The sequence below is a fragment of the Anoplopoma fimbria genome, chromosome 21 (genome assembly GCF_027596085.1).
Source record: "Anoplopoma fimbria isolate UVic2021 breed Golden Eagle Sablefish chromosome 21, Afim_UVic_2022, whole genome shotgun sequence".
NCBI classification, from domain to species: Eukaryota; Metazoa; Chordata; class Actinopteri; order Perciformes; family Anoplopomatidae; genus Anoplopoma; species Anoplopoma fimbria.
Window position 1 is genome coordinate 99,503 of NC_072469.1, and position 25,478 is coordinate 124,980.

Sequence of the window (25,478 nt, forward strand, 5' to 3'; positions counted from 1 at the left end):
CAAACTCCACCTGACCCCGAACCCCCCTCCAAGCAGGACCCCAGCAGAGGTCAGAGGTCACACACACACACACACACACACACACACACACACACACACACACTCACACGTGTCTTCCTCTTCTTGTGAGGACCCTCCTTGATGTTAAGGTTCTCCGGTTCCTCCAGGTGACTTGGAATGTGAGATGAAATCTGACTCCAGCCCTGAGCGAGACCACGCCCCCGATGATGTCACAAAGGAGTCTGAGGTTACCGACGGCAACAAGAAGAGGAAAAGGAAACCTTACCGGCCTGGTGAGAAGAGACAGCCTCATCACCATGGTTACGTCAGGCTGTGAAGTTCTGTCACATGATCCACCTGTCTCCCTCTCAACCTACCTCCCTCCCCACCTGTCTCCCTTCCTCTCCACCTCTCTCCCTCCCCACCTGTCTCCCTTCCTCTCCACCTCTCTCCCTCCCCACCTGTCTCCCTTCCTCTCCACCTCTCTCCCTCCCCACCTGTCTCCCTTCCCTCTCCACCTCTCCCTCCCCACCTGTCTCCCTTCCTCTCCACCTCTCTCCCTCCCCACCTGTCTCCCTTCCTCTCAACCTTTCTCACTCCTCTTTCTCCATCTCCACCTGTCTCCCTCCCGACTTCTCTCCCTCCCCTCCTCTCTCCCCACCTGTCTCTCTCCATCCCTACCTGTCTCCCTCCCCACCTGTCTCCTGTCTCCCTCCCCACCTGTCTCCCTCCCCACCTGTCTGTGTCTCAGGTATCGGTGGGTTCATGGTGCGTCAGCGTGGAGGGAAGGCCGGTCCAAGCAGAATCAAACTTTGCAGAAAAGATTCGACAGAGAGGCTTCTGGGTAGAGACGAAGGTGAACCGTGACACACCTCTACCTGTGTTTTCAGTCAATGAAACAAAGGTTATTATGGTCTGTCATACATCAAGCCTTATGTTTGCAGACGTTACCATGGAGACGGTGTTACCTGCTGAGCAGATGATGGAGAAGGTGAAGAAGAGGTACAGAAAGAAGAAGACCAAGCTGGAGGAGGCGTTCCCTTCTTATCTCCAGGTAACACACACACACACACACACACACACACACACACACACACACACACACACACACAGCTCTCTCAGTTAATCCCAGTGATCTGATTGGCCGTTCCTCCCCACCCAGGAGGCGTTCTTCGGTCGCGTTCTTCTGGACGGGAGCCGTCAGGCGGACAGGAGGCAGGAGGTGGAGACACCGTGTGCCAGCCAATCAGGAGCAGCTACAGGTGACATGAAAAGCCCCGCCCCTGGATTACATGGTCCCTCCCCCTCAGGCCTGACGCTTGGCGCCGTGGCAACCCACGCCATGAAGAAGCCAGGAACCTTGCGTGAGTTATTTATACATAATTATCTTTTCTTTGAAGTCACATTTGCATTTCTTCATCTTTCATTTGTGTTTGATTGACATTGTGAATCGTGTGTGTGTGTGTGTGTGTGTGTGTGTGTGTGTGTGTGTGTGTGCGCGCGTGTTCATGGTGTGTCGCTGTCCAGCCATGTCGGAGGAAGCTCTGCTGGATCTGTCTGATGTTCTCAACACTGATCCTCACATACTGGCCACAGGACACACAGGTACACACACACACACACACACACACACACACACACACACACACACACACACACACACAGGTTCACACACAGGTTCACACACACAGTCACACACACAGTCACACACACAGTCACGCACACACAGTCTCTCACACACAGTCACACACACAGTCACACACACACACAGTCACACACACACACACGCAGCCCCCCTCACCAGTGTGTGTTCATGGTGTGTTCATGGTGTGTTCATTGAACAGCTGTACAGACAGAGATGAGCTGACACCAACGAAGAAGAGCGTTCTGAGTTCAAAGCTCAACAGAATCTGTGTTTGTTTTCAGGTCACTTCCTGCTGGAGCGCTCCCTCTCTCCCTTTGGTAAGACCTCCTTCCTCTCCTCCTCCCTCTCTCCCTTTGGTAAGACCTCCTTCCTCTCCTCCTCCCTCTCTCCCTTTGGTAAGACCTCCTTCCTCTCCTCCTCCCTCTCTCCCTTTGGTAAGACCTCCTCCTCCTCCCTCTGTCCTCTGCTATGTTTCTTTGGGAGTGAGTTGACCTCCTGCTGCTCCTTCTGCTCTGAACCTGGTGGTTTACTGTGAACAGCTGGCAGGTTGTAGCCTTGTAGCCGTGCTTTATGCTAAGCTAACTAGCTGTAGCTTCATTTTGAAGGCTTATTCCTGGTTGTACGTTGGAGGTCTGGTGTGTTCAGGTTGTAGAGAAGAATAAATATTAAGAACACTTATCTGAACATGAGCTGGTGGAACGCCACAGTGAGGAGCTGCAGAGGATCACTGTTACCACGGTTACACATGGTCTCACTCATTCATTCACTCATTCATTCACTCACTCATTCACTCACTCATTCACTCATTCATTCACTCATTAATTCACTCATTCACTCATTAATTCACTCATTCATTCAGTCATTCATTCACTCATCATTCACTCATCACTCATTCATTAATTCATTCACTCATTCATTAATTCATTCACTCACTCACTCATCCATTAATTCACTCATTCATTCACTCACTCATTCATTAATTCACTCATTCATTCATTCACTCATTAGATCAATGAATCTTTGGAGAGAGGCGTTAATTCTAGTCAGCTGTTTTTATGCATTTCTCCTTCGTCTCCTCTGTCTCCTTCTTCTTTTCCTCATTTTTCTTCTTCTTCTTCTTTTCCTCATTTTTCTTCTTCTTTTCCTCATTTTTCTTCTCCGTCGTCTTCTCCTTCAGCTTCCTGCTTACTTCCTGTTCTTCAGGTCGTTATTTAATCTCTATTTGTCTGTCTGTCTGTCTCTCAGCCGGTCTGGACATCAGCTGCATGGCGGATGACCGTACAGGAGGTGGTGGGCGTGGCCTGAGGGCGGTGCAGGAGGAGCCTCTGGACGCCATCTTAAGTCCAGAGCTGGACAAGATGGTCACTGATGGTGAGATAACAAAAATCTTACTGAGGTTTTGATGATAAGCAGGGGGAACAGTGAGAACATGGAGGACTTTACAGTTTGGTTCCTCAGAGGGAACAGTGAGAACATGGAGGACTTTACAGTTTGGTTCCTCAGAGGGAACAGTGAGAACATGGAGGACTTTACAGTTTGGTTCCTCAGAGGGAACAGTGAGAACATGGAGGACTTTACAGTTTGGTTCCTCAGAGGGAACAGTGAGAACATGGAGGACTTTACAGTTTGGTTCCTCAGAGGGAACAGTGAGAACATGGAGGACTTTACAGTTTGGTTCCTCAGAGGGAACAGTGAGAACATGGAGGACTTTACAGTTTGGTTCCTCAGAGGGAACAGTGAGAACATGGAGGACTTTACAGTTTGGTTCCTCAGAGGGAACAGTGAGAACATGGAGGACTTTACAGTTTGGTTCCTCAGAGGGAACAGTGAGAACATGGAGGACTTTACAGTTTGGTTCCTCAGAGGGAACAGTGAGAACATGGAGGACTTTACAGTTTGGTTCCTCAGAGGGAACAGTGAGAACATGGAGGACTTTACAGTTTGGTTCCTCAGAGGGAACAGTGAGAACATGGAGGACTTTACAGTTTGGTTCCTCAGAGGGAACAGTGAGAACATGGAGGACTTTACAGTTTGGTTCCTCAGAGGGAACAGTGAGAACATGGAGGACTTTAAATGTTTAGTTAACATGGAAGATGAATAAAGATTCAAATCTGTGGATGAAAAGAAAACAGGTGTTTGTAGAACATATCGATGATCGATGATCACTGATCGATGATCACTGATCAATAACAGCTGACTCATTAGTCACATATTGTGTTTCAGGAGCCATCCTCAGCAAACTGTACAAGATCCCAGGTAAGAACACCTGTACCTGTTATGTTATTGATTACCCTCATCAGATAGTGATGAATAATCACTTAGTTAAAGATATGAATAATCATTTAGTTATAGATAGTTATGAATAATCATTTAAAACTCATTTAGTTATAGATAGTTATGAATAATCATTTAGTTATAGATATCAATAATCATTTAGTTATAGTTATGAATAATCATTTAGTTATAGATAGTTATGAATAATAATTTAGTTATAGATATCAATAATCATTTAGTTATAGATAGTTATGAATAATCATTTAGTTATAGTTATGAATAATCATTTAGTTATTGATAGTGATGAATAATCATTTAGTTATTGATAGTGATGAATAATCATTTAGTTATTGATAGTTATGAATAATCATTTAGTTATTGATAGTGATGAATAATCATTTAGTTATTGATAGTGATGAATAATCATTTAGTTATAGATAGTTATGAATAATCAGTTATTGATAGTTATGAATAATCATTTAGTTATTGATAGTGATGAATAATCATTTAGTTATAGTTATGAATAATCATTTAGTTATAGTTATGAATAATCATTTAGTTATAGTGATGAATAATCATTTAGTTATAGTGATGAATAATCATTTAGTTATAGATAGTTATGAATAATCATTTAGTTATAGATATGAATAATCATTTAGTTATTGATATTGATGAATAATCATTTAGTTATTAGATATGAATGATCATTTAGTTATAGATAGTGATGAATAATCATTACGTTATAGATAGTTATGAATAATCATTTAGTTATAGTTATGAATAATCATTTAGTTATAGTTATGAATAATCATTTAGTTATAGTTATGAATAATCATTTAGTTATTGATATGAATAATCATTTAGTTATTGATATGTGTGTGTGTGTGTGTGCGTGTGTGTAGAGCTGGAGGGGAAGGACGTGGAGGAGGTGTTCACTGCTGTTCTCAGTCCAAACAGCAGCAACAACCAACAACCTGAGCAGAGTCAACACACACACACTGCTGCAAGCAAGACACACACACACAACACAGTACACACACACACACACACACACACACACACACACACACACACACACACACACACAACACAGGTACACACGCAAACCACACAGGTACACACACACACACACACACACACACACACACACACACACACACACACACAACACAGGTACACACGCAAACCACACACACACACACACACACACACACACACACACACAACACAGGTACACACACGCAAACCACACAGGTACACACACACACACACACACACACACACACACACACACACACACACACACACACACACACACACACACACACAGGTACACACACACACAAACCACACAGGTACACACACACACACAACACTCAGGACCCCAACTTGACCCCCGACTGTAACCAGGCTGTGACCAGGCTGTGACCCCGACTGGACCCCGACTGTGACCCGACTGTAACCAGGCTGTGACCAGGCTGTGACCCCGACTGGACCCCAACTGTGACCCGACTGTAACCAGGCTGTGACCAGGCTGTGACCCCGACTGTAACCAGGCTGTGCACCGACTGTGACCAGACTGTAACCAGGCTGTGACCAGGCTGTGACCAGGCTGTAACCCCGACTGACCCCGACCAGGACTGTGCACCGACTGTGACCAGACCCGACTGTAACCAGGCTGTGACCAGGCTGTGACCAGGCTGTAACCCGACTGTGACCCCGACTGTGACCCGACTGTGACCCGACTGTGCCCTGACTGTGACCAGGCTGTGACCCGACTGTAACCCGACTGTGACCCCGACTGTGCACCGACTGTAACCAGGCTGTGACCAGGCTGTAACCCGACTGTAACCCCGACTGTGACCCGACTGTGACCCGACTGTGCCCTGACTGTAACCAGGCTGTGACCAGGCTGTGACCAGGCTGTGCACCGACTGTTACCTGACTGGACCCAGACTCCTTAATGTACTCATAATATTGGGCTCAAAGTGGAACTTGAACAATCAGAGTAAGGTGTGTCTTGAACAGAAAGAGGGTTTATATGTGAGGCATGTTGGAGATTGATTATTAATAATATTATTAATGATATTAAAGTTGGATAATTGAACATCTGTCTCACAACAACAGCTGTGATACCTCGTCTTCCGCTGAAGAACGGCCTGATGGGAGCTGCTCCTCGTTTTCCTAACACTCACATGATATCCAGCGGCGCCCAGAGTCCAGCTGGCTTAAGGGTCCGACCTCCTGAGAGCCCTGCCCCTGGACTAGTCTCAACCAATCGGACGTCAGCAGGAGAGGGCGAGCAGGACGTGATGTCGACCGCTCAGAGGGGAATGTTGAAGTGGGAGAAGGAAGAAACTCTGGGAGAGATGGCCACCGTCGCTCCGGTCCTCTACTGTAACACCAAGTTCCCCGAGCTGAGAGAGCAGCATCCTGGTACACACACACATCCAGAATATTTCTTGTTAATTTCTTAATTTTAGACCAAACAGAACTTTTCCAAAATAGCAACAAAGTGTTCATCAATATGGTCGCTTATTAAAACACAGTAGTCTGATGGAGTCGTCTGCTGAACTGTGTGTGTGTGTGTGTGTGTGTGTGTGTGTGTGTGTGTGTGTGTGTGTGTGTGTGTGTGTGTGTGCGTGTGTGTGCGTGTGCGCGTGTGTCAGACTGGTCCACCAGAGTGAAGCAGATCGCCAAGCTGTGGAGGAAGGCCAGCTCTCAGGACAGAGCTCCCTTCGTGGTGAGTTTATTATTTATTAATGTCCCAAAGTGAAACTTTAAATTTAAGAGTCTTTGTCACATTTACATAACAATAACATATATTCTGAAAATGGCAGAATATTTGGTATTTAATGATATATTAATATATATTATTATATATTAATATATCATTAATATATTAATATATATTAATGATATATATTATCTTTGAGGAGGAGGAGGAATGAAGCAGCAGCAGGAGTTTTGAGCCAATTTGTCCGGTGTTCGATTCCGTGTGAACACATTGTTTTCTCTCCACCAGCAAAGAGCTCGAGACAACCGGGCGGCTCAGCGCATCAGTAAGGTGCAGCTGTGCAGCGACCCGCTCAGACACCAGCAGCCCTCACAGCCACCGCCGCCGCTGCTGCCGGGACCTTATGACCCCGTTTCCATGGAGACAGAGGGGGCATTAAAGGACCCGCTGAGGCCCAAAGAAACGGAACAAGAGCAGGAGTGGAAGCTCAGACAGGTCAGCAGCCTTTCAGTGTGTTTGTCCTTAACACATCAACATGAATGAAACCAGAGGGAGAAACCAGCAGACATCATAAAAACACTATATATACTACTATAGTAATGTACTTTATATATACTACTATAGTAATGTGCTTTATATATACTACTATAGTAATGTGTAATGTACTTTATATATACTACTATAGTAATGTGCTTTATATGTACTACTATAGTAATGTACTTTATATATACTACTATAGTAATGTACTTTATATGTACTACTATAGTAATGTGCTTTATATATACTACTATAGTAATGTATTTTATATACTACTATAGTAATGTACTTTATATATACTACTATAGTAATGTACTTTATATATACTACTATAGTAATGTGCTTTATATGTACTACTATAGTAATGTGCTTTATATATACTACTATAGTAATGTGCTTTATATATACTACTATAGTAATGTACTTTTATATATACTACTAGTAAGCTTTATATATACTACTATAGTAATGTGCTTTATATATACTACTATAGTAATGTACTTTATATATACTACTATATAGTACTTTACTATAGTAATGTACTTTATATATACTACTATAGTAATGTGCTTTATATATACTTTATATGTACTACTATAGTAATGTACTTATAGTATGTACTTTATATGTACTACTATAGTAATGTACTTTATATGTACTACTATAGTAATGTACTTTATATATACTACTATAGTAATGTACTTTATATATACTACTATAGTAATGTGCTTTATATATACTACTATAGTAATGTACTTTATATATACTTTATATATACTACTATAGTAATGTGCTTTATATGTACTACTATAGTAATGTACTTTATATATACTACTATAGTAATGTGCTTTATATATACTACTATAGTAATGTGCTTTATATATACTACTATAGTAATGTGCTTTATATATACTACTATAGTAATGTACTTTATATATACTACTATAGTAATGTACTTTATATATACTTTATATATACTACTATAGTAATGTACTTTATATATACTACTATAGTAATGTGCTTTATATGTACTACTATAGTAATGTACTTTATATATACTACTATAGTAATATATACTACTTTATATGTACTACTATAGTAATGTACTTTTATATATACTACTATAGTAATGTACTTTATATGTACTACTATAGTAATGTGCTTTATATGTACTACTATAGTAATGTACTTTATATATACTACTATAGTAATGTACTTTATATATACTACTATAGTAATGTACTATATAAGAAAAACACAGTCTTCATGTTATAATGTCACACTTTATATTATAACTTTCTGCTGAAAGGTGACAAATGATGAATGTTACTGATTATATCATTGATTACATTATTGATTACATTATTGACTATATCATTGACTATATCATTGATTATATCATTGATTACATTATTGACTATATCATTGATTATATCATTGATTATATCACTGATTACATCATTGACTATATCATTGATTACATCATTGACTATATCATTGATTACATCACTGACTATATCATTGATTATATCATTGATTATATCATTGATTACATCATTGATTACATCATTGATTACATCACTGACTATATCATTGATTATATCACTGATTACATCATTGATTATATCATTGATTACATCACTGACTATATCATTGATTATATCACTGATTACATCATTGACTATATCATTGATTACATCACTGACTATCATTGATTATATCACTGATTACATCATTGACTATATCATTGATTACATCACTGACTATATCATTGATTATATCACTGATTACATCATTGATTATATCATTGATTACATCACTGACTATATCATTGATTATATCATTGATTACATCATTGACTATATCATTGATTATATCATTGATTACATCGACTATATCATTGACTACATCATTGATTATATGAAACAGATATTAAATTACATTCTTATAATATATAATATAATAAAACAGCTGATTGTGATTCTTCATGTAGTTTAATGACTAATCAGATCCAATCAGATCCAATCGCTGCATCAGGGTGGTGTTGGTTTCCCCTCTGAGTAGTAACCATGGTAACCACCAGGCTGCATGAGGGTCATGTGACGTGTCCTGTCATGTGTCATTGATGAAGATGATGTGCATGCTGAGCCTCACTCACTGACTCGACTAATACCTGTGATGTCATTGTCATTGAAAAGGGAGAGGTTAAAGACAGATGGGGAGCCAATAAGAAGAGGCAGGAAAATCTCCCCCAAAGCAAAGCCCATAACTCCCCTGATAAAGGTTGTCCCTCCCAGGCATCTGTAGCAGGAAGTGGCCCAGAGGCTCTGGTAAGATCTCAAGGCACACTTGTTCCAGGCAGACCTCCTGGATCCATGACCCTCTGAAATCCTCTGCCTGTCCCGGAGAGCTCCCTCTGCTGGTCCACGCACTGGGTTCACTGGGTTCACCTGGAGGTCAGCAGCTGGTGAAGGGGCTGGTTAAGGGGCTGGTTAGTAGCTGGTTAGTAGCTGGTTAGCAGGTGAAGGGGCTCGTTATTGGCCGGTAAGTAGCTGGTAAGTAGCTGGTTATCAGCTGGTTATCAGCTGGTAAGTAGCTGGTAAGTAGCTGGTAAGTAGCTGGTTATCAGCTGGTAAGTAGCTGGTTAACAGCTGGTAAGTAGCTGGTTATCAGCTGGTAAGTAGCTGGTTAACAGCTGGTAAGTAGCTGGTTATCAGCTGGTAAGTAGCTGGTTATCAGCTGGTTCAGAGCATTGATTATTAAAGTAAACGAGCCGCCGTCTCTTTAAATGTTGATTTTCTTTAATAGTCGAGTAAACAGAAAATCGTTTTACAACCTCCTGTTATTGATCACTGGTTCACACTGAACTCAGTCTATAGATTATTATTGATCACTGGTTCACACTGAACTCAGTCTATAGATTATTATTGATCACTGGTTCACACTGAACTCAGTCTATAGATTATTATTGATCACTGGTTCACACTGAACTTGGTCTAAAGCTTCCTGTTTGAGGAGCTGCTGGTGGTTTCTCCTCACTGACCTCCAGGACAGAAACACAGGAACCCAGAGGTGTCTGAGTGACACTGACGGGACGCAGACTCTCCTAAAGCAAAGAGGATTTCAGACACATGGACCGGGACTGGTTATGGTTCTCCTCTCTGGGTCGGTTCACCTTACAGCACTCAGCTGAAGTGGACTAGACCCAGAGTCGTTGTCCGTGTCCCAGTCCGTCTCAGAACTCACTGATTTTATTCCAAAGGGATTCTGCTTCGCTCTGTTGGTCTGCTGCCGTCCTTCAGCATCCACCGCACACCGATCTGAGGACGGGGTCTCCTGGTCTTCATGTGGATCCAACTGTCAGATATGGCAGCACAGATTCTGTAGTGGTTCTTAGGAAGTGTGGGGGGGGGGGGGGTACTCGGAAGTGAAGAGAGGAGACCCGGTAGTGAGGGGGGGGCTGTGTTTACTAGGAAGTGAAGAGAGGAGACCCGGTAGTGTTGGTCTCAAAGAACCTGGAGCCGACCAAAGAGGAGAACCTAAACATGGAGGTCATGAAAGTCCTTCACTCAGAACTGCTGACCCCCAGTGGTGGAAGAAGGTATAGCAGCCTGGAGTTTAATATCAAACTGGCCTCTGATCACATGACCCTCAGACCATGTGACAGGAAGTCCAGGAGTCCGGACTCAGGTCTGTGTGCTGAAGGACCACAGCAGCTTATCATCACAGTGAGCAGGTATCTGTGCAGGTATGATTACACAGGTGAGAGACAGACAGCAGGGAGGACCAATGATCACACACATCACAGTCTGAATGGTCATCAATCACACGTTTGATCCCCATCTGCACGCTGTACACTCATCATCACTGATCATTAACAGAGAGAGAGAGAGGGAAAGCGAGCATTACTAGCTGCCATGTCATCCTGTGTGACCTCCTGTAGAGACGAGGAGACGCTGAATCCTGTTGCTCTGTTTCCCTCCTCCTCCTCCTCCGTTTGTCTCTCAGCTCATGCGTCAGAAGAGCAAGCAGCAGGCCAAGATTGAGGCGAGTCAGAAGGTGGAGCAGGTGAAGAGCGAGCAGCTCCTCCATCAGCTCCAGCTCTCCGGACGCTTTTCTCCCGACGCCGGCAGTCGGAGCCCCGTGGCTCGTGGCCAGCAGCCCGTCGTCGGGGGCAACGCCTCCCCCCTCCATCCTCAGTCCTCCCGACAGCACCTCCTCCTGCATGGCTCGGGACCGGCTGACGACGTCTTTCTTAGACCACAAGCTCCTCCCCCCTCCGGCTTCTCCTCGCTACCTCACTCCCCCTCCCCTCCTCTCCCCTCCAACAGCACCCCTCCTCCCCTCAGATGTTCTCCCCACCCTCCTCCCGTCCCTCCTCACCCTGGGAACCCTACAGTAAGGTAGCGGGGACTCCTCGCCCCCCCTCCTCCCAGGCTGGCGGCACACCGGCTCCCCAACAGCGTCACAACTCCCTCAGCTCCTCCCCGGCCCACGATGCCTTTGGTTCTCCTGCACCGTCCCCCGACTCCAAGACCTCCGACGTCTCCAGGACCCTCGGACCCCAACAAGGTAACTCCTGTTTTCTCCTCCTTGTTTTCTCCTCCCAAGCTACGTTTCCTTGTTTCTCCTCCCAGCTACTGTCTCCTCCTTGTTTTCTCCTCCCATTGACCGTCTCCTCCTTGTTATCTCCTCCCAGCTACTGTCTCCTCCTTGTTTTCTCCTCCCAGTGACTGTCTCCTCCTTGTTTTCTCCTCCCATTGACTGTCTCCTCGTTATCTCCTCCCAGTGACTGTCTCCTCCTTGTTTTCTCCTCCAAGTGATGGTCTCCTTGTTTTCTCCTCCTTGTTTTCTTCTCCTCCTTGTTTTCTCCTCCCAGTGACCGTCTCCTCCTCGTTTCTCCTTCCAGTGACCGTCTCCTCCTTGTTTTCTCCTCCCAGTGACGTCCCCTCCTTGTTTTCTCCTCCCAGTGACCGTCTCCTCCTTGTTTTCTCCTCCCAGTGATCATCTCCTCCTTGTTTTCTCCTCCCAGTGATCGTCTCCTCCTTGTTTTCTCCTCCCAGTGATCATCTCCTCCTTGTTTTCTCCTCCCAGTGATCGTCTCCTCCTTGTTTTCTCCTCCAGTGACCGTCTCCTCCTTGTTTTCTCCTTGTTTTCTTCTCCTCCTTGTTTTCTCCTCCCAGTGATCGTCTCCTCCTTGTTTTCTCCTCCCAGTGATCGTCTCCTCCTTGTTTTCTCCTCCTTGTTTTCTCCTCCCATGATCGTCTCCTTGTTTTCCCTCCTCCTTGTTTTCTCCTCCCAGTGATCGTTTTCTCCCCCTCCTTGTTTTCTCCTCCCAGTGACCGTCTCCTCCTTGTTTTCTCCTCCCAGTGATCATCTCCTCCTTGTTTTCTCCTCCCAGTGATCGTCTCCTCCTTGTTTTCTCCTCCTTGTTTTCTCCTCCCAGTGACCGTCTCCTCCTTGTTTTCTCCTCCTTGTTTTCTCCTCCTTGTTTTCTCCTCCTTGTTTTCTCCTCCCAGTGACCGTCTCCTCCTTGTTTTCTCCTCCTTGTTTTCTCCTCCCATTGATCTTGTTTTCTCCTCCTTGTTTTCTCCTCCCAGTGATCGTTTTCTCCTCCTTGTTTTCTCCTTTCTCCTCTCTTGTTTTCTCCTCCTTGTTTTCTCCTCCCAGTGATCCCAGTTCTCCTCCTTGTTTTCTCCTCCCAGTGATCGTCTCCTCCTTGTTTTCTCCTCCCAGTGATCGTCTCCTCCTTGTTTTCTCCTCCCAGTGATCGTCTCCTCCTTGTTTTCTCCTCCTTGTTTTCTCCTCCCAGTGACCGTCTCCTCCTTGTTTTCTCCTCCTTGTTTTCTCCTCCTTGTTTTCTCCTCCTTGTTTTCTCCTCCCAGTGACCGTCTCCTCCTTGTTTTCTCCTCCCAGTGATCGTCTCCTCCTTTTCTCCTCGTTTTCTTCTCCTTGTTTTCTCCTCCCAGTGATCGTCTCCTCCTTGTTTTCTCCTCCCAGTGATCGTTTTCTCCTCCTCCTTGTTTTCTCCTCCCAGTGATCGTCTCCTCCTTGTTTTCTCCTCCCAGTGATCGTCTCCTCCTTGTTTTCTCCTCCCAGTGATCGTTTTCTCCTCCTTGTTTTCTCCTCCTTGACCATCTCCTCCTTGTTTTCTCCTCCTTGTTTTCTCCTCCAAGTGATCGTCTCCTCCTTGTTTTCTCCTCCTTGTTTTCTCCTCCTTGTTTTCTCCTCCCAGTGATTTTCTCCTCCTTGTTTTCTCCTCCTTGTTTTCTCCTCCTTGTCTTCGTCTCCTCCTTGTTTTCTCCTCCCACTGACCATCTCCTCCTTGTTTTCTCCTCCCAGTGACGTCCCCTCCTTGTTTTCTCCTCCCAGTGACCGTCTCCTCCTTGTTTTCTCCTCCCAGTGATCATCTCCTCCTTGTTTTCTCCTCCCAGTGATCGTCTCCTTGTTTTCTCCTCCTTGTTTTCTCCTCCTTGTTTTCTCCTCCCAGTGACCGTCTCCTTGTTTTCTCCTCGTCTTCGTCTCCTCCTTGTTTTTTCCTCCTTGTTTTCTCCTCCCATTGATCTTCTCCTTGTTTTCTCCTCCCAGTGATCGTCTCCTCCTTGTTTTCTTGTTTTTCCTCCCAGTGATCGTCTCCTCCCAGTTTCTCCTCCTTGTTTTCTCCTCCCAGTCGTCTCCTCCTTGTTTTCTCCTCCCAGTGATCGTCTCCTCCTTGTTTTCTCCTCCCAGTGATCATCTCCTCCTTGTTTTCTCCTCCCAGTGACCGTCTCCTCCTTGTTTTCTCCTCCTTGTTTTCTCCTCCTTGTTTTCTCCTCCCAGTGACCGTCTCCTTGTTTTCTCCTTGTTTTCTCCTCCTTGTTTTCTCCTCCCAGTTCTCCTCCTTGTTTTCTCCTCCTTGTTTTCTCCTCCTTGTTTTCTCCTCCCAGTGACCGTCTCCTCCTTGTTTTCTCCTCCTTGTTTTCTCCTCCCATTGATCTTCTCCTCCTTGTTTTCTCCTCCCAGTGATCGTCTCCTCGTTTTCTCCTCGTTTTTCTTCTCTTGTTTTCTCCTCCCAGTGATCGTCTCCTCCTTGTTTTTCCTCAGTGATCGTCTCCTCCTTGTTTTCTCCTCCCAGTGATCGTCTCCTCCTTGTTTTCTCCTCCCAGTGATCGTCTCCTCCTTGTTTTCTCCTCCCAGTGATCGTCTCCTCCTTGTTTTCTCCTCCCAGTGATCATCTCCTCCTTGTTTTCTCCTCCCAGTGATCGTCTCCTCCTTGTTTTCTCCTCGTTTTCTCCTCCTTGTTTTCTCCTCCAAGTGATCGTCTCCTCCTTGTTTTCTCCTCCTTGTTTTCTCCTCCTTGTTTTCTCCTCCCAGTGACCGTCTCCTCCTTGTTTTCTCCTCCAGTTCTTGTTTTCTCCTCTTGTTTTCTCCTCCCTTGTTTTCTCCTCCTTGTTTTCTCCTCCCTCCTCCTTGTTTTCGCCTCCCACTGACCATCTCCTCCTTGTTTTCTCCTCCCAGTGATCATCTCCTCCTTGTTTTCTCCTCCCAGTGATCCTTGTTTTCTCCTCCCAGTTTCGTCTCCTCCTTGTTTTCTCCTCGTTTTCTCCTCCTCCTTGTTTTCTCCTCCCAGTGACCGTCTCCTCCTCCTTGTTTTCCTCCTCCTCCTTGTTTTCTCCTCTCCTCTTGTTTTCTCCTCCCAGTGATCGTCTCCTCCTTGTTTTCTTCTCCTTGTTTTTTCCTCCTTGTTTTCTCCTCCCAGTGACCGTCTCCTCCTTGTTTTCTCCTCCCAGTGACCGTCTCCTCCTTGTTTTTTTCTCCTCCTTGTTTTCTCCTCCCATTGATCTTCTCCTCCTTGTTTTCTCCTCCCAGTGATCGTCTCCTCCTTGTTTTCTCCTTGTTTTCCTTGTTTTCTCCTCCCAGTGATCGTCTCCTCCTTGTTTTCTCCTCCCAGTTCCTTGTTTTCTCCTCCTCCTTGTTTTCTCCTCCCAGTGATCGTCTCCTCCTTGTTTTCTCCTCCCAGTGATCGTCTCCTCCTTGTTTTCTCCTTGTTTTCTTCTCCTCCTTGTTTTCTCCTCCCATTGATCGTCTCCTCCTTGTTTTCTCCTCCCAGTGATCGCCTCCCACTCTCCTCCTTGTTTTCTCCTCCCAGTGATTCTTCCTTGTTTTCCTCCCAGTGATCGTCTCCTCCTTGTTTTCTCCTCCCAGTGATCGTCTCCTCCTTGTTTTCTCCTTGTTTTCTCCTCCTTGTTTTCTCCTCCCAGTGATCGTCTCCTCGTTTTCTCCTCGTTTTCTCCTCCCATTGATCTTCTCCTCGTTTTCTCCTCCCAGTGATCGTCTCCTCCTTGTTTTCTCCTCCTTGTTTTCTTCTCCTTGTTTTCTCCTCCCAGTGATCGTCTCCTCGTTTTCTCCTCCCAGTGATCGTCTCCTCCTTGTTTTCTCCTCCCAGTGATCGTCTCCTCCTTGTTTTCTCCTCCCAGTGATCGTCTCCTCCTTGTTTTTTCTCCTCCCAGTGATCGTCTCCTCCTTGTTTTCTCCTCCCAGTGACCGTCTCCTCCTTGTTTTCTCCTCCCAGTGATCGTCTCCTCCTTGTTTTCTCCTCCCAGTGATCGTCTCCTCCTTGTTTTCTCCTCCCAGTGATCGTCTCCTCCTTGTTTTCTCCTCCCAGTGATCGTCTCCTCCTTGTTTTCTCCTCCCAGTGATCGTCTCCTCCTTGTTTTCACCTCCTTGTTTTCTCCTCCTTGTTTTCTCCTCCCAGTGACCGTCTCCTCCTTGTTTTCTCCTCCCAGTGATCGTCTCCTCCTTGTTTTCACCTCCTTGTTTTCTCCTCCCAGTGACCGTCTCCTCCTTGTTTTCTCCTCCCAGTGACCGTCTCCTCCTTGTTTTCTCCTCCCAGTGATCATCTCCTCCTAGTTTGTCGTCGTTCTTTCCTTCCAGTGACTGTCTCCTCCTTGTTTTCTCCTCCCATTGACCGTCTCCTCCTCGTTTCTCCTTCCAGTGACCGTCTCCTCCTTGTTTTCTCCTCCCAGTTATCATCTCCTCCTAGTTTGTCCTCGTTTTTTCCTTTTTAGTGACTGTCTCCTCCTTGTTTTCTCCTCCCATTGACCGTCTCCTGCTTGTTTTCTTCTCCCATTGACCATCTCCTCCTTGTTTTCTCCTCCCAGTGACGTCCCCTCCTTGTTTTCTCCACCCAGTGACGTCCCCTCCTTGTTTTCTCCTCCCAGTGATCATCTCCTCCTTGTTTTCTCCTCCTTGTTTTCTCCTTCCAGTGACCGTCTCCTCCTTGTTTTCTCCTCCTTGTTTTCTGGGTTAGGGTCTCCTCCTTGTTTTCTCCTCCCAGTGATCGTCTCCTCCTTGTTTTCTCCTCCTTGTTTTCTTCTCGTTTTCTCCTCCCAGTGATCGTCTCCTCCTTGTTTTTTCCTCCCAGTGATCGTCTCCTCCTTGTTTTCTCCTCCCAGTGACCGTCTCCTCCTTGTTTTTTCCTCCCAGTGATCGTCTCCTCCTTGTTTTCTCCTTCCAGTGATCGTCTCCTCCTTGTTTTCTCCTCCTTGTTTTCTCCTTCCAGTGACCGTCTCCTCCTTGTTTTCTCCTCCCAGGACTGCAGCCGAACAGGGGTGGTATGATGAGCCCTCTCTCTGGCTCCGCCCCCGACCCCTCATCCCGACACACGGGTTTGAGAGCGGCTGAGGGGTACCAGCGGACTCCTAACTGCAGTAGCATGCGAGCAGCGGCGTGCGACCTGTACGGTCGCGGTGGTGAAACGGTGCAGGGCGGCTTGTTTAAAGCCCCCATGCCTCCTCAGCTCCAGCCTCAGCAGGAGGTGTTTGGTACCACAGGAGGAGCAGGAAGGAGGGACCTGTCCAGACCCACAGACCTAGGCTTTGCTCTCTCCCAGTCACAGGACCCTCCCTTCCCCCCAGTCCTCTGTCAGGACTGGGCTCCCCCCACCGCAGCCCCTACCACCAGACGCCAGGCACCCCCAGACCTGACTACAGCCAGCAGATCACTGACCCCTTCACCCAGCACTCACCTTTGACCTCCCGGCCTTCGCCTGACCCCTATGCCAACCCTCAGACTCCTGGTACACCACACCCTCATTCTGACCCTACATACCTCACCCCACCACCTGCACTGAGACTGGACCAGTATAACCAGCAGTGTACCAGCAGGCGTCCGTCCCCCTCCCACCCAAACCTCGACCCTTACGCCTCCAACCCGGGGACTCCCCGCCCGACCTTCACCGAGCACTTCCCTCGATCACCGGGGAGCCAGCGGAACACCGACACCTATGCTCGGCCCCAGAAGGCCCCAGAGCCCTTCCACCAGACCCCCATGGAGAGCTTCACGTCCTCAGGATCTGGTTCATCACCTTTGGTTCAAGGGCTGTCTGGAGAGACTGGGAGCTTCACCCCAACACACCACCAGGTAACAGAGTTCACATGTCTGTACTGCGTTCACATGTCTGTACTGCGTTCAACATGTCTGTACTGCGTTCACATGTCTGTACTGCATTCAACATGTCTGTACTGCATTCAACATGTCTGTACTCGATCAACATGTCTGTACTGTGTTCAACGTGTCTGTACTGCATTCAACATGTCTGTACTGCGTTCAACATGTCTGTACTCGATCAACATGTCTGTACTGTGTTCAACATGTCTGTACTGCGCTCAACATGTCTGTACTGTGTTCAACACGTCTGTACTGCATTCAACATGTCTGTACTGTGTTCAACACGTCTGTACTGCATTCAACATGTCTGTACTGCGTTCAACATGTCTGTACTGCAGTTTATGTTGTTTGGTTTCTCTCTTCAGCTGCAGCAGTCTCCAGGAAGACAACAACAACAACAGCAACAACAGGACCTATTTCCCACAACCCCCGGCAGTCAGACCCTGAAGCACCCTGGGATGTCAGAGGAGAGCGGCTTCTTGGCCAGTCAGACTCCAGGTCATGACCCCTTTGAGCAGGGTCACATGACAGCAGGCCTCTCACAGACGGACAATACCACAGCCAATGAAATGGCAGCGATGTCTGTGGCTTCTTTGGATGGACCAATGAGCATGCTGCCTCAGCTCGGGGACTCGGAGGAGAAGCTGAGACAGGTAGGACAGGTGTCCATGTCATGGTTCATGTTCTTGTGTCTTGAATCAGAGGTGACTTTTCTGGTATGTGGTCTTACCTCTTGAAAAGGTTCAGTTCTGGGCTGGTTGGTTCTGTGTTCTCGGTTCTGCTGAGTTCTACTGTTCTATATGTTTCTATGCAGCGTCAGCGTCTCCGGCAGCTCATCCTGAGGCAGCAGCAGCAGAAGAGTGCCTTACGGCTGGAGAAAGGTCTGCAGGAAGCAGCTGCTGGATTCCCTGGACCCCATGCTGCTGGACCTTCTGGACCCCATGCTGCTGGACCTTCTGGACCCCATGCTGCTGGACACGCGCCTGGTTCTGCCACACCACGACACTGGTCCCAGGTAGACCCCTCCACTGCTCCCCCGATAGACCTGTTTGGACGTCCCCCACCCCCTTACCCCGGCACTGTGAGGCCTGGTGGAGCAGCAGGGGCTCTGGCCCCCAGATTCCCTGGAGGTTTCTCAGGGGAGCAGCAGAGGGGGTTCTCCCACAGAGAGCTGCCAGTCCGAGGACCAGTCCTGAGGTAAGAAGAGCCTGAAAACCTGGTCCCGACCTGATCTGATGATGTGCTCTGGTTCACTCATCTCCTTCTGTCTTCCTCGCTGCTCCAGATTTGGTGTTCCTCCAGGAGCTCCAGTGGGTCTCCAGGACTCCTTCTTACGGCCTCCCCAGGGAGCGGTGCCTGGATGTGGGCTCGGTATGGTGGAGGGAGTCCCGTTCCAGATGAAGAGGTCGATACCGGTGGAGTTTACCAGCATCCGACCCGTCCCGGCTTCCGCCGCTCAGCCACACATGATTCCTGGTGAGTTTATTAACCTGCTCCGTTACAAAGTGTTTTATTAACCCAGTCTCTGGTCTCTGGAGTCTCTGGTGTCTGAGCTGACGGAGTCTCTAGTCTCTGGAGTCTCTGGTTTCTGGTGTCTGAGCTGACGGAGTCTCTAGTCTCTGGAGTCTCTGGTTTCTGGTCTCTGAGCTGACGGAGTCTCTAGTCTCTGGAGAATAAAATCAAGAGGCATATTAAAAGTCCTCTTTGTCATTTATTGATCCAGTTCTTTGTAAAGTCCCTGATGGCTCCCTTCCTCCCCCCCAGGTGTCCCCCAGCCCTTCCTTCCCCGCTCCCTCCCACTCCAGCAGCACAGTATCATGGGACAGCCCTACATCGAACTCCGACACCGCGCTCCAGAGAACCGCCTGAGGCTGTCCTTCTCTCAGCCCGAGGCCCCGATGCTGCTCCCCAGAGACCCCCAGCCGTCCTCGGTCAGGCCAGGTCCTGGGGCCAGGATGGGGGAGACGGCGCTGGGCCCCGCGATGGTGATGGAACAGCTGAACCACCAGCACCAGCAGCACCTGGTCCACGCAGCAGTGTTCACCCAGACCGGAGAGTCCACGCTCCCGGAGGAGCACCTGGAGGGGGAGGACTCTGCCGTGAAGGACCTGGAAGACGTGGAGGTGAAAGATCTGGTAGACCTCAACCTGAACCTGGACCCTGAAGACGGTAAGAGCACATTTGGATGTGATGAATCATCATGTTGTGTTTTATTTAGTTTGTCATGACGGAGACATAAACCAGAATCATAAAGACAAACTTCCGGCCGGCTGTTTCAGGGAAAGAGGACTTGGATCTGGGTCCTAATGATCTCCACCTCGACGACTTCCTGCTGTCGGAGAAGTTTGACCTGATCGCCTACGCAGACCCCGAGCTCAATCTGGAGGACAAGAAGGACATGTTCAATGAGGAGCTGGACCTGGGGGAGCCGGTGGAGGAGAAGGATGGAGCCAAACAGGTCAAACAGGAAGTGCAGGACGGACCCTCTGCTACGCAGCACCCTGCACCTCACCACGGGGAGGTCACCAACAGCAGACCCCCCTTACATCCAGGTCCTCCAGGTCCTCTAAAGTCGGAGGCAGCCGACTCCAGCCAGGCCCAGGAACAGGCTCCGTCATCGGGCATGGCTGCCAGAGTTCACCCCCCCATGGCTGGAGGTAACCGCTATGAACCCTGTTTATGATTCTGGATTTCTACTTGATAGATTATTGATAGACTGTATTGATAGATTATTGATCAGTTATTATTCAGCTGAGCTGTAACTCCCTCTCGTCTGCAGGTCAACAGTCTGTCTTCCAGCAGCAGCAGAATCCGTTTGGACCCCCCCTCGACTCTCTTCACCCCCCTCCCTCAGGGTCTCCCAGTGTCTGCCCACACCGGTCTGACTCCTCAGGGTCCTCCTGCCCCGCCTCACCCGCTCTCCCTCCAACCCTCCCAGCCTCACCTCCTTCTCAACCCTCAGACCCAGCTTCCACACCAGGGGACCTCCACCCAGAACCAGGACCAGGCCGTCCTCCCCCAGGACCAGGACCAGAACAGGCCTCTGCTCCTGGAGGAGCAGCCGCTCCTCCTGCAGGATCTCCTGGACCAGGAGCGCCAGGAGCAGCAGCAGCAGAAACAGATGCAGGCCCTTATCCGACAGAGGTCCACCACAGACCCTGTGTTACCCAACATGGGTAAGACCTGAACCTGGACAGATCTTTAAAAAGTCCTGTTTGCTGTTTTATCTTTAACCCTTGCTGTTCTGGAAGGTGGGCTGCTTTTAATTTGATAGGTCGTGTGTGGTGTGTGTGTGTGTGTGTGTGTGTGTGTGTGTGTGTGTGTGTGTGTGTGTGTGTGTGTGTGTGTGTGTGTGTGTGTGTGTGTGTGTGTGTGTGTGTGTGTGTGTGTGTGTGTGTGTGTGTGTCTAGCAGACTTTGACTCCATCTCTGACCCCATCATGAAGGCCAAGATGGTGGCTCTGAAGGGCATCAACAAGGTCATGACCCAGGGCAACCTGGGACTCAACCCCATGGTCATCAACAGGTAGGACGACCTCTGACCTCTTGTGCCAAGTTTCACTGCTGACAGCTGATGAAGCAGATGATTGGTTAATGAGCAACTCTGACTGAAGTCCACACCATTATGAAAGACTAACAGACAGTGTGTGTGTTTGTGTCAGGTTCCAGCAGGCCCCAGTTGCTCCGGTGGCTCCGGTGGTCCCGGTGGCTCCGGGTCCAGAGGGGACTCCTCAGCCTCCACACCTGGTGGTGGTTCAGGTGTGTAGAACCACGACAACCTGAGGAGAACCATCAGGTTGTTCACAGAGAATAATGAATACGATCTCATGTCTTCTGAGCTTGTGTCTTCTCTTCCTGTTAGGACGGGAAGTTGAACCCCCAGCTGGTGCGACCGAACCCCCCCAGCTTCGGCCCAGGCTTCACCAGTAAGTATGAAAGAACGATCCCAACAGTGGGGCCCTGGATCCACATGTTCAATAAAGAGAGAACCAAAGAGAGGAATGGGTCACCTCTTGTGTTCTGTCTCAATGTTGTTGCTTTCTAAAGACGTCTCCTGTGAAGTCCATTCTCAGAGGTTGAAAGCTGTCCTGTGTCCTGCAGACGAGTCTCAGCGGCGTCAGTACGAGGAGTGGTTGGGGGACACGCAGCAGCTACTGCAGATGCAGCAGCGCCTCCTGGAGGAGCAGATCGCAACTCACCGCAAGACCAAGAAATCTCTGTCGGCCAAACAGAGAACAGCCAAGAAGGCCGGCCGAGCCCTCGCCGAGGAGGACGCCGCCCAGCTCCGCAACATGACGGAACAGCAGGGGGCGGTCCAGAAACAGCTGGAGCAGGTACACCAGCACTCACAGAACCTGTAGTAGTCCACACCAATACCAGAAACAGCTGGAGCAGATACACCAGCACTCATAGAACCTGTAGTAGTCCTTAACAATACAGGGAAGTTGTACATAGTAGGTATACATGTATGTATCCTGTCCCAGCAGAGTTCTCAAGCACCCGGGACGCAATTAGTCTGGCCCCGCCCCCGTACCCACGGTAACTTGCATGATGCTCACACACCAGGAAGTGTGGAGGCTTCAGTCTTTAAAACTAGATTGATCACATTAGGGGCTCTAATGCGTATTTGAGTGTCTGATTGAGTCAAAGAGTCCAGGGAGTCAGATCATGGCGATCATCATCAGGCTCCTGGTGAGTTCATGAACAAATATCTTTACTGAGACGTTTTTGTTCAGATCCGGAAGCAGCAGAAGGATCACGCCGAGCTGATCGAGGACTACAGGACCAAACAGCAGCAGCAGAGACCTGCAGGAGCGCCCCCCATCCCCCAGACCCACTTCTCCCTCCCCATGGTGTCCATGCAGCCCCACCCGGGCCGTGGCCCCAACGTCCCCCTGGTTGGACCCCAGGGGGCGGGGCCCCCGGGTCCATGGGTCAGAGGATGCCCCTTCAGATGCCCTCCGTCCTGCCTAAAGCCCCCAGGCTCCCCCACACACCCAGACCCCCCAGCAGTCTTCACTGGGGGCCCCACCGGAGGAACCAATGGAGCAGCAGGGGACGCCGCCCCCCCTCAGGTAACTCACCTGGAGGTTTACCAAGGTCTTCATAGAAATTCATTCAACACGTTTGGTCACGTTGAGTTCAGTGAGAAAGCTAAACCTCATCACACTAACAAATCTAAACCAGATCACTGACTCCAATAATTCTAATAATATAATATTATTATATAATTATAATATAATAATTAATAATGATTATCACATTATCTGACTATAGTTTCCACCATCGATTGATGAAGTGTTTAGTCGTTAAATGTCAGAAGACATTAAGAAACTATGTGACAAAGATTTATTTTACCAATTTAAGAAGAGAGCATTGATTGATTGATTGATTGATCAACTCCTGATTCTCCAAAAAGATAGAACATTGAGGAAGTACATAATGTGTGAGATGAAAATTACCAATAAACAGCATTTAAATATAATCCTGGTTCAGCTGACAAGATTCAAAATCAAACTTATTGACCGTGTGTAAAAACAACAGATAATATTAAAGAGTGAGATCAGAGAAACAACATGTTTCCTTTGGTCTGACTTTACTTTGGACACCATCTTTATATCTGATGATCATGGAGTTGCCACAAAGCTTATTACTGCACAAAGCCTGAAGCTCCTCAGAGAGCTCATTTCTGTCTCCACGACCTGCAGGTGAAGTTTGACGATAACAACCCGTTCAGTGAGGGTTTCCAGGAGAGGGAGAAGAGGGAGAGGCTGAGGGAGCAGCAGGAGAGGCAGAGAGTTCAGCTCATGCAGGAGGTGAAGCATCACACCATCATCACTCAGAGGACAGGAAGTAGAAACACTCAGCTGTTCATCTGTAAGAACAGGAAGTAGAAACACTCAGCTGTTCATCTGTAAGAACAGGAAGTAGAAACACTCAGCTGTTCTTCTGTAGAGGACAGGAAGTAGAAACACTCAACTGTTCATCTGTAGAGGACAGGAAGTAGAAACACTCAGCTGTTCTTCTGTAAGAACAGGAAGTAGAAACACTCAGCTGTTCATCTGTAGAGGACAGGAAGTAGAAACACTCAACTGTTCATCTGTAGAGGACAGGAAGTAGAAACACTCAGCTGTTCTTCTGTAAGAACAGGAAGTAGAAACACTCAGCTGTTCATCTGTAGAGGACAGGAAGTAGAAACACTCAGCTGTTCTTCTTCTCCTCTCAGGTGGAGCGTCATCGCTCCCTGCAGCAGAGACTGGATCAACAAGGCCTCCTGGGAGCCTCCATGGGTCCTGGAGCTGGAGTAGCAGCCGTTCCCCCATCTGGACCTCAGTTAGGGTCTCGAGTCGGGCAGAAGCCTGGACTTGGAGGTCCTGCTGCGACGGCACCAGGAAGTGACGGTCCCTTCTTCAGCTCTGAACTGCCCCAGGACTTCCTCCAGTCCCCCCCAGCAGCTAAACCTCCCCCACTGCACCAGGGCCTCTACCAGGGCTTCACAGGAGGACCCCCAACCCCAGGTCTACTGCCGGGGCCCCCAGCAGAGCGGGGCAGGGTCCTGCCTGGGCACGGGCCCCCCATGGACCCCCACACCAGGCCCTCGGCCCAGGAACAAGTACGGCCAGCTGTGATGACCCCCTTCCATCCTGGAGGTCAGGCTCATGGATTTGGAAACGACTCCTCCTCTTCCTCCCCCTCTACCTCCCTCCCCCCCTCCTTTGCCTGCTACTCCTCCGGAGGCCCCACCTCCCTCATCCAGCTGTACTCTGACATCATCCCCGACGACAAACCAAAGAAAAAGAGGAGCAGGAAGAGGGAGGGAGATGACACGGCAGGCGGAGGAGGAGCCAGGACGCCGCTGTCCTCGCACTCTGATGACACCACAGCTCCGCCCACTCCGGCTGTGTCAGACACTTCCTGCTCAACGCCAACTCGGGGCAGCATGGACCAATCAGAACTATGCTTCTCTCTAAACTCCTCCCTCTCCGGTCTGGCTCCCTCGTCAGAGCTGGAGAGGCAGCTGTCCGTCATCTCTGCGGCCCAGCAGAGAGGCTCTTTCCTGGGCATGGAGAGTCAGAGAGGTCCCCTGTCTGCAGCTGGTCTGGAGGTCAAGGTCAGTCACTCTGAGGGACAATCAGCTGTGATGTTCCTGTGATGTTCCTGTGATAGTATTTGTTGTATCTTTACTGCAGTAAACCACCAGCTCAGGATTCTAGTTTGTCCTCATGTCCCAGCAGGAGGAGCGGGAGGAGGGAGGAGCATGTGGGGGAGGCATGGTGAAGGTGGAGGAGGATCAAGGTGAGGGACTCCTCCACCTCTCTCCTCTCCACGGTGGAGACGGGGGGAAGGAGCTGCTCAGACACCTGCTGAAGGACAAGATGTCCCCCGCCAACACGCCGTCGCCCACCGGCCTTGCCCCGCCCACCGCCCGCCGCCAGCTGTCCAATGAGAGCGTCCGGTCTGAGGAAGAGGACGGGACTGGCTACCATGGCAACGTGGTGAGGGCGGGGTTTCTCTAATGACCCCTGAGCTTCTATAATGATCAGCTAGGTGAGCTAGTTGTTAGCTCGGTGAGCTAATTGTTAGCTAGGTGAGCTAGTTGTTAGCTAGGTGAGCTAGTTGTTAGGTGGGTGAGCTAGTTGTTAGCTAGGTGAGCTAGTTATTAGATAGGTGAGCTAGTTGTTTGCTAATGTGAGCTAGTTGTTAGGTGGGTGAGCTAGTTATTAGCTAGGTGAGCTAGTTGTTTGCTAATGTGAGCTAGTTGTTAGCTAGTTGAGCTAGTTGTTAGGTGGGTGAGCTAGTTATTAGCTAGGTGAGCTAGTTGTTTGTTAATGTGAGCTAGTTGTTAGCTAGGTGAGCT

At 48.3% G+C, this 25,478-nt stretch overlaps 1 protein-coding gene across 1 annotated transcript in view; it reads left to right on the top strand.

Annotated features, from left to right (window-relative positions):
* LOC129111059 (histone-lysine N-methyltransferase 2C-like) overlaps positions 1–25,478 on the top strand; it is a 63,407-nt gene that overhangs the window by 24,624 nt on the left and 13,305 nt on the right. The window contains 33 exon segments of the mRNA XM_054623354.1: positions 1–49; positions 168–293; positions 752–856; positions 945–1,054; positions 1,163–1,364; positions 1,528–1,605; positions 1,927–1,962; positions 2,891–3,016; positions 3,869–3,901; positions 4,822–4,946; positions 6,043–6,355; positions 6,589–6,662; positions 6,945–7,151; positions 9,392–9,523; positions 11,202–11,507; positions 11,540–11,765; positions 16,766–17,036; positions 17,039–17,594; positions 17,987–18,274; positions 18,436–18,818; positions 18,907–19,097; positions 19,386–19,790; positions 19,901–20,278; positions 20,401–20,544; positions 20,546–20,797; positions 21,035–21,146; positions 21,283–21,379; positions 21,483–21,546; positions 21,722–21,954; positions 22,357–22,695; positions 23,329–23,436; positions 23,847–24,731; positions 24,853–25,116. The exon segment at positions 1–49 is cut by the window's left edge and continues 55 nt beyond it. Coding sequence (XP_054479329.1) covers positions 1–49; positions 168–293; positions 752–856; positions 945–1,054; positions 1,163–1,364; positions 1,528–1,605; positions 1,927–1,962; positions 2,891–3,016; positions 3,869–3,901; positions 4,822–4,946; positions 6,043–6,355; positions 6,589–6,662; positions 6,945–7,151; positions 9,392–9,523; positions 11,202–11,507; positions 11,540–11,765; positions 16,766–17,036; positions 17,039–17,594; positions 17,987–18,274; positions 18,436–18,818; positions 18,907–19,097; positions 19,386–19,790; positions 19,901–20,278; positions 20,401–20,544; positions 20,546–20,797; positions 21,035–21,146; positions 21,283–21,379; positions 21,483–21,546; positions 21,722–21,954; positions 22,357–22,695; positions 23,329–23,436; positions 23,847–24,731; positions 24,853–25,116 — 7,218 coding nt within the window.